Genomic DNA, 9,504 nt, shown 5'->3' with positions numbered 1-9,504 from the left:
TCTTATAACTATCAATTTAAAAATGTTTCAATGGTTGTTTAAGTAAAGATTACAGGGCTGACATATAGTATGTTGTGGTTTGTGTATCTAGATGCACGTCAGATGCTATGATAGTGACTTTTCCAAAAAGCAAAAACAGAAGGTTAGGAATTATAGTTACAAAAATGTATACAGTGGAAATATACACAACCTCAGTGTTCCTACTGCACATATTGTTAGCAGATGGGAAATTCTATAGCCAGTTGGCCTAAATCTGGGCCATATTTGAAATACTAATCCAAATACAATCCACTGGAATATGAGGATGTGAAATGGTACATAATCTTGATTATTATGAGCTACACAAATGAAAAAGCCTTGTGTATAGTACATGTTCTACCCAAATGTCAAACAGTTCGGATCCAGAGCAAGTTTTTCAGACCGAGTTTTCTACACTGGTCCATATAGAGCCTGTTGCCTTCTGAAAAGGTTAATTACATATTAAGAGCATGTTAGTGTCATAAATTGAATGAAGCCAGGCAGTCCAAAGGCTTCACTGGCAGTCATTTGCTGGAAATTTGTAAATCAGCACATTAACCACATAGTCTACTTAAGAAGCCTATGGTTTTGTGTGACATGTACTTCACTGCAGTATTTCAGTCCAATGCTACTTTATAATTTTACTCCACTGCATCAGTGGAAAATATTGAAGTTTTTAATCCACCACATTTATTTGACAACTTTACTTACTGCAGATTAATAATAAAAAATATGTACATGTACATATGTGATTTTATATGTAAAAATTGTGGTATTGCTACTTTTACTTGACTAAAACATCTCAATACTTCTTTCACCAATGGTTTTTTAAAATATGACATGGAATTGATATGGATTTAAATAGTATGAATCAGACCATCATAATTAGCTAAAGTGCGCAGTAGTAAGCGCACCCTTCGTAATTAGGCGGGCAACTCAAACGGCCACTTCCGCTTTAGTAGTCGTTGTTAGCTAACATAACACTGCTGGAAACATTGGCGCCAACTTTGCAACTTTACAAGTAACACTACCTAAACAAGCTAACCTACAAGAGCCACACCATGTTACTCCAACACGTCTTTGTGAATGAATATTTCCCGCTGTTGCTGCCTCATTTTGCGATCAACTTTTGGCCCGGACGACACTTCAAGCTTCCGACGGTGATTTCCAGGCCTGCGGTGGACAGCACTTGTCAAAGAGCTAACTGCAGAGATCACGACTACCTTCTCAAAGCTAAGTCACTGCTGTTTTTTTTGTTAACATCTGAGATAACGTCTCGTGGCTCTGTTCAGTTGTTGTTTGTTTTGTTTTTTCGGTTTTCCGCGCTGGCTGCTTATTTGAGCTGTTTCTTGTGTCTGCTGGCTGAAAATTTCTGCTCTTCTGTGAACATTTGGCTCTGTACGAGATTTGCATCTGTAATAATCGATGATTAATGTCTTGGAGTGGCTGGCCTATGTTTTGTCATGGTTGTTGTTTGGCATGTGACGCTTTCATCGTGGAGATATGAATATATGTTGTATGAATATTCATGTTTGAGTTTCATTATTATTTGAGTGTTATGGCCCGAGATGCTCTCAGGGCATGTTTCTCCCTCGGTTGTTGCCTTTGATTTTGGTGATATGCATATCCCATCTACATAATGGTTTGGTCAACTACACTTTCTCAGCTGGCTTTACAGCTTTTCATACCATAATATCTGAGCTTGTGGTTTTTTTCTGCTGCTGCACTGAACTGCTCTGATTGCCAACTGTAAGCTCATCCATGTAGTGATGGTGCATATACTGCTGCTTATCACACAACATAACATTTCACAAGAGTCTGTCTGCTTGTTGCTCCCTATGTTGCTGATTGTTGATGATTATGTGATGATGATTTTTTTTATTTTTATATATAAATGATCTGCTTCTTAACTAGGGGTGTAATGATTCTGAAATGGAGACTGAAACCTCCATACAAATGCCTATGATCTTGTATCGGAACCGTGACAACCCTTCCCGCATGCTCACACACAGTTAGGGCAAGCTGTATATTTTGTACATGTTGCACCTATTTTATTGTCTTCCAAATGAATTTGTCGTGTGACTGTTTCAGTCAAATCATGATTGGGATGATTGAGTGATTATGCCTGTGGTAAAAGTTTACCCACATTCAAGTCAACAGTTTTGGAACATTTTGGCAGTCTCTGTACCTTGTAGTTTTGGGGAGGAATTATATTCTCGAAACTGTCCAGTGTCTTCTGTGCTGAGCTTGGTGTATGTTTGTATCTTTGTGGCTGGGTCAGAGCCTTGATGCAAAATATCACCTGTACTATGTGAAGCTCCCACCAGGTGTCCTGTTTGCCCCAAATGGCCCACAGGTTTGGAGCACCTGGTTTAGAGACCAACTTTCACAATTTAAAAACATGAAAAGGTGTTGAAGCAACTTTTAGTGAAGACAATCGTCTGAGGCAGCAGCTCTGAGCTTAGTGAGTTTTTTCAGTATGAGCATGAGGCCAGACATGGTGTGTTCCTCTGTCCTGCTTTATACAGAGACAGTCTGAAAAAGAGATATTTGAACAAACCACCTGAATGTCTTCAGACTGTGTGTTCCTCCAGACTGTGAAGCTGCACTTTTCCCTTTTTCCCCCTTTCCTTTTTTTTAAAAGCAGCAATTTCAAACCTAAAACAATGATATCAATTTAGCATAGGATCTTATTTTGGACAGTGGTTACATGACAGTAGTCCTAGCATATATTAACAAAATTATTTTGGCACCAGTTATTCAAAGAAAAAAAAGAAGGTTGTGCTTTTACCAGATGAGAATATTTCTCTTTGATCTTACTAGTAATTTACTTCTTTTAGTGACAGCATAAATAATTCTATATTTATTCTGTTTAATTCTTCATTTACATGGTATGAAAGAGGTTTTTGGAGTGTTGTTTTTCACATAGAACTTCCTCAGGTTAAAGTTGTCATACATCTGTGGTGAGATCACAAAACAACAAACTGAATACATGTGAAGACAATTTATAAAGCAGACTTTGTTACATGATGTCTCTCAAGTGCCAATAGATATCAAAAGAGCGCTGGTTGACCCGACTGCCTCATCCAAATGTTCCACTGGAACTGGGAGGATCTTTTTCTTCTGCCATCTCAGGATCTAAACCTTCCTGCGTCTGAATCCTCTTTCTTCATTGCTGGGTCTGGTCTTCGTCAGGGTTTTTCCAACTCAGATAACTCAAATTTCATCTGGTCTGATCAAATGTAATATCTCATGCGTGGAAAAATACATGTTCTTGTTGCTCTATCTGTTTTGATGTAAACCACATGGCGCAGAATCTCAAGGGAATGTTTTAAACTGAGGCCGCCCAGTATTCGTATGGTGTTCCTAATAATGAGCATAGTGAGTGTATCTTTCATGATTACTTTATCTATTTAATATTGATCTCCTTGGGGCTCCAAAGATAACAGTGGTACACAATACAATGTAACTATTCAATTTAGGATATTTTCATACCCATTTCAGACAGGTTAGTGCAGATACAAACACCAGTTTTATGACTCTTGACGTCTTACTAACAAATCTGTCCTTGTACCATATTCATCAATGTTAAACCAGGCACGGCCTCTTCATGCACTCTGCAGTTTGTAGCCTCAGGAGGAACAAATCAGAGATACTTAATGACCTTGAACGACCCTGGAGAACAGCTTAAGATAAGAGCGTGTTTCCTCCTACTGTGGGATGCCAACACAGACAGTTATAAGCTGTCTGTGTTGATATAATGTCTTCCTTTTCTTTCTACACACATGTTGCATTTTCACTTAATTTTTCTCAATGTGAAAGCCACACACGAGGGATAGGTTTAACAGGTGAAAGGGACATTTTTGAAAAGGGACGTTGGTGTTGGGAAAAAAGTGGATTTACAATCTCTGGACACTCGGGACATACTGTAGATTATGCTAAATGGTTTGCAGTTGAATACTAACAAACTGTGTGAGATATTTGCAAACCACATTTTGCATATCAAATTCGATGTTAATTCCCCATTCTAATTTAAATGGAGGAAATAAAAATGGAGGTGGAGGTGGAAAAGCAGTGCACAGGATGGAAGAGTCTATGAAAGGCATGGAGATTAGGGATCGAGGCATTTCTGGGACAGGGAGATAAGGCACCTTCGAAACAACTTTTTGAGTGTCAGGACTGCCTTATCTGCCTTTTTCCATGCTAAGTTTCACCTAAAACAAAATAATTCAAAACGTGTTGTTTTTATCTCTCTCTCTCTTGCTCTCTCTCTCTCTCGCTCTCTCCCTCTGTCTTGTTGTGCTTACAATTTATTTCTGGCGCTGAGGCTGAACCAAGAGTTTTATTGTGAACAGAGAGAAATCAACAGAAAGTTAAACCACCTTCTTAATACACGATGGACTGTTTCTAATTCTCCACTCTTCATTTCAAAGTAGCCTCTACTGTCCACCTTTCTCTGTTCTGCTTTCCATGAATGGGTCTATAATATAGGAAGTCACTTGGCAGAGGTAGGGCTGTGTAGTAAACCAGCTTTTCTTGTCAAAGTTTTCATTTGGTATTGAGTTGAATTTAATTCTTAATCCACAAACGCATCCATAGAGATTTTTCTTGTGTAGTCCTGATGTGGCAATTGTATCTTCTTGGAAGTTGACATGAAATGAACTGTGTTCATGCAATTTTAAATAGCACTGGAGGAGTTGAAGTAATTTGCAGGAGTGTGATCATGGTGATAAGAAGTTCTATGAAACTTAAAAAGAGGATTGTAATGCAGAAACTTGCACCCACTGAGGATGTGTCATGCACATCCCCGTTTGTGGGCAGTTGTCTTGTTTTATCAGGTTGTTACAGCCAAGACGACTTCACAACTTAATGGTCAGTGTTCACCAACCGTGTTCAGTCTCATCTCCACTCATGTGATACAGAGTAGTGATGATGGTGTGATAGTGGAGTTTCTTTTGGATGATTGTGGGGAGTGTAAGTCATTGAAATGAGAAATGAGCTGCAACATTATTTTTTCTCTGCAGTTCTATCAAACTGCAACAAGTCTGTCTCCATGGTTTTAAGCTTAAGTGTCCTTTAAACACATTTTCTTCAAACAAAAGGTCAGATCTCATAGTTATTCTTTTCTCTTCTTCAAATTTGATGCATTTTAGAGAAAAAAATCATTTCTAAAAGCTACACCTTGCTTCTCTTTTGTTTGATTTTTCCCATTATGTCATCTGAACTGAAACGGCAAATAAAGCAACAGACTGAGACAGACAAAAGGACATGTTTGCATCTTTAATTAGATTTCCGGTGAGGAGGAAAACAAGAAAGCTCTCTCAAACTCCTGAGTCAGAGTGCTCTTCACATCATGTTCAGTTCAGCCCAATAAGTTAAAAAAAAACATTGATTACCAGTAATTTCTGTATAGACTGCATATGAGATTTTCTTCTATGTTTTCTGTGGCACAAGATGTACGGTTACCTTTCTAAAGAGGAACTTCCTGAATTGGCAGAATCCATCCAATCACAACTTTGCCTCAAACTGACCAGCGTCCATTTCTCTGATATGAAAATTATGCCAGAAAAAAAAAAATTCCATTAAACCCAGCAGCTGTTAAGGGCAACATCTTTGAGAATTTGGCAGCTTAATGCTTCTGCTGGAATTAAAATGGCTCAATGACATGAAGAGTTGTGTAACAGTTGAATTTGAAATCTGTAGTGAAAACATGTAATGCGTGACCCAGGCTGAGAGAGCACTTGTCTGTGCCAGACAAACCGTAGGCCAGCACTGCAATGTCAGAGAGAGGGCACAAGCAAATAAAAAGCAGAGTCCTGCTTGTAGAGAAATGGAGAACACTCCAGTGAGATTGGTTGACTCTAACACAAAAAGAATTCTGCACTTAATGCTCCAAATATTAACACATCCACACAAACAGTGACGAATGGAAAAGTATTTACCTTACACAGCTAGAGAATACTTTTTACTGTGTGTTTGAATATGTTTGTCTGTGAACATGCTAGGGCTGGGACCACTCAACCATCTCGAGTGAAATCTGTTAAAAAAAAACAAAAAAAAACTATAAACTTTCTCAGTGCCGACCACTTATGCAAACAGTAATTGGTTAGTAATAATAGCGATTCTGTATGACATTCAGGAGCTGTTGTAATTTGGGGACGCACTGTTTCAGTTGATGCGCACCGCTGTGACTATCTGAGCCGTGAGCTGTGGTGGGACTGAGCTATGTCTTCTTGCATTGCTACTCTCTACCTTGCCTGAAATGTGACAGCATTTTAAGGAGGAGAAGCAGGACAACAAACACGATGTTAACACTTTCAGATAACACAAGCAATTTTTAAGATCATTTGTAAAGATGGTACTGTTTATATTCATTTCATCAAGTAAATGCTCTTACATTAGTTGCTCCCTCTAGCACTAACAAAAACTACAGGCACACAAAAAGTAGAATACTGGCACAAAAAAGAAATCTCAATACTCTGGCCTCAGTTTACCATTTTATTTCTTAGGTTGAGATAAACAAGCCTTCATTTGGCTGAAATGTGTCAGCTTAACGTCCTCAGTATGCTTCGGATGAAGATCGTTTAACAGGCTGTCTACAACCAAGCGCGACACCATGAATGCCTTCCAGAGGAGACTGTCCGTAAGTGTGTGCTGTTTCACACATCACGTCCTGCTCCTCTTTTATAACAGCAGCCTTTTCACTCCACTTTGGACACTGGCCATTTGGACCAAGTTTAAACAGCAGACTTTCTGTCCTTTGAGTGCCTCTATGCCATTTTATATGTTAATTTGACTCTAGCAGAGCACACACTTCACTTAGTAGATGTGCACCTGTCTTGCATCTGAAAAACAGGGAAGCATTTGACAGCTCGAACGCTGTTTTTAAAATTATAACATTGTTGATGTTAAATGTAAATTTTGTCATGATTTGTTAAAATGCCTTTTTGTCCCAGCCCTGTTGTTTTATTTGTGTGTGTCTCTGTGTGTGAGCACTTGCAATTTGTTTCAGATTGGTGTCCAGCTCAGCTGCTGCTCTCCACATGTGACAATTTCTTAATCTGTCTGTGAAAGCTCAGGTCACTCGGCCAGTGCGATCGTCTCAGACACAGACACACACTCAGTACATATTTCTGGCCTTTTAACTAGCTGACACCTGGCAGGAGCAGCAGATGGCTGTTAACAGCTTAAACTTCTGGCAGATCTGTTTAATTCAGAGAGCTCCGGTCCTCCGACTGGATCACAGCCCAGTGAAGTAAGAGGTGGCAGAAGCTCGTTTGGCTGCCATTAAGAGAAGCCAAGAGTGTTTGGCAGGAGTGAGAGCAGCCGGCTCTATTGACAGGGGCCGGCTAAGTGGCCTGAACCCTCTGCAAAAGAGCAAAGGGGATCAACAGGGCAACTCCTACACTACAGGGGTAGGTGCACTTGGATGGCTGTTACATCCCTCTTGACATCATGAATCATACTAGACTGTCCATGTGTATGTGATAAAAAGATAATTGTGGGGATGAAGGTGATCATTCTTTTTGCTTCAAAGGAGGAGCAGATAGAGAAAATACACAACACATCTGCATGTTTTTTTTTCTTTTCCTTTTTACATGGAAAACACACACACACACACACACACACACACACACACACACACACACACACACTCACACAAAATCAGCACATTGTACTTTTTTTTTTTCTTTTCTTTTTTTTACCAAAACATAAAGCTCAATTCCTCAAACAGAAGATGCATTTCTAAGGAGATAATACATTCATTCCAAGCGATGGCGACGGAGATTACAATATCTTGATAGAATAGACAAACAGATTAATTACTTCATGGCTAAAACCTGAGTTATTCCAAAGTATTTCCATATGAAACTGCACAACAATGCACATCAAAAATAAATGATGCATCATTATTCTCATATAGAGTATTATTTGCATGACTAAAGCTATGCTAATATATTCATGTGATATATACACACATCAGTATATGGATTATTTATGTATATGTGTGTGTCCGGGATCTGAGATTATCTAAGAGGTCCAGTCAAAACACAGAACCATATTATGACAGAATGACTTTCAGCGATTTTTCTGAAGCACTTCAGCCTCAAAGATTTTATGTCCTTGCAACAGAAGTGACTAAAATGATATTTCTTTTTTGTACATGTTGGAATTTTTGATGCTCCCTTTTTGCTTTCAAACTCAAGATGCAGAGATAGTCCAGTTGTCTCTGCTTTTTCCTCATTTTTTTCTTTTATTTGTATTGTTTCGGCCCTTTTTGTTAGTCTTTGAAAGTTACTCTTGAAACGAGGAAGAACAGAGCAGAATGATTTAGTTTGTCTTCAGCCTCCTCGGCCTGCCATCCCTCTCCATCCTCTCCCAGCCCTCTCCAGGATGAAAGCAGGTATGACTGTTTAATATTGAGCTGTTGGGTCGAGCACTACAGTTGAGCAATGTTCAGTCATTGGATCAGTTTTAACAGGTTCCTCGTGGCACTGGAGGGCTCCGCTGCACCCACTATCCTGGTGTCTTCGTCACAAAAAATCCTCATAGTCCAACAGTTTGGAGTGCTGGCGCGTCTTCCAAAGTCGGTAGAGGCGGAAGTCGAAGTACATCTCAATCATCTCTTTGCCTTGATTGGTAAATGAGACAGGAAAAGTTTGAATTACGCATTTAGGAAGCAGAATCACTTTATCAAGTAAACAATGCAGAACAATCTGATTCCATTACTATACCAGCAAAGAAGAACACGCTGCCACACATAATACGAAAACAGTAGTATGAGGTTTTCTGATTAGCATCAGATGCTAACAGAAAGATGTGTGTGTGTTTGTGTGCACGTGTGTGTAAATTTTTAAATCCAACTAACTAGCTTTGTGGGTTGACATTCGTGTGAGTGATCAGAGCTAGGGTCTCGTCACAGACCTGCAATTAATGTTTTTAACCGCAGCCATGATCTTTCCCAATGAACAAGTGCTCTTGTCTAGCAAAGGTAGGGACAAACCTTTGGTGTGATTTGTTTTTACCTGTGCAAATTGATTTTCTCTTTGTTGCTGCCATCTATATCATGGTTAATTTGTAAATCCTCAGGAGTGCAGATGTTGGTGCCTTCTTAATGGACAGTTAGCAGGTGATGTATGAAGAGTACAAGAGGGAAGGGAGAACATGTCTCTGTGGTGAACTTTTGATAAAAGGGAAGAGGCTAAAGAAGAGGAAGTTTGGATCTGGATGTAACAGACAAGAGGTTTGAGGTCTTCCTGGACCAAGAGTAGTCTTTTGTTATATTGACTATTGTGTAGAAGAGAACAGACTGTTTGTCCCTACTCCTCCCTGCAGCTAGGGATGGGAAGAGTGGGTCTAAAAAAAAAAGTGGAAAGTAAAAAGACTACTTTCTCCTTTGTGATGGCTGTTGCACACATAGTGTGAAGTCTATATGACTTGGATCAATTGCATTAAATTAAAAAAAAAAAAAAAAAAATTCATACC

At 39.2% G+C, this 9,504-nt stretch overlaps 1 protein-coding gene across 1 annotated transcript in view; it reads right to left on the bottom strand.

The window, feature by feature from the left end:
* Positions 1 to 5,285: 5,285 nt before the first annotated feature.
* nsmfa (NMDA receptor synaptonuclear signaling and neuronal migration factor a) overlaps positions 5,286 to 9,504 on the bottom strand; it is a 41,624-nt gene continuing 37,405 nt past the window's right edge. The window contains 1 exon segment of the mRNA XM_087173233.1: positions 5,286 to 8,650. Within this exon segment, the coding sequence (XP_087029359.1) occupies positions 8,553 to 8,650 (98 nt within the window). The 3' untranslated portion in view covers positions 5,286 to 8,552.

Source organism: Seriola lalandi, unplaced genomic scaffold (assembly GCF_002814215.2).
Source record: "Seriola lalandi dorsalis isolate HSWRI2012SDOR001 ecotype SW California unplaced genomic scaffold, Sedor1 jcf7180002054133, whole genome shotgun sequence".
Classification (NCBI taxonomy): domain Eukaryota; kingdom Metazoa; phylum Chordata; class Actinopteri; order Carangiformes; family Carangidae; genus Seriola; species Seriola lalandi.
The sequence above is the reverse complement of the archived record's forward strand: the minus strand, read 5'-3'. Positions and strand labels throughout refer to the sequence as shown.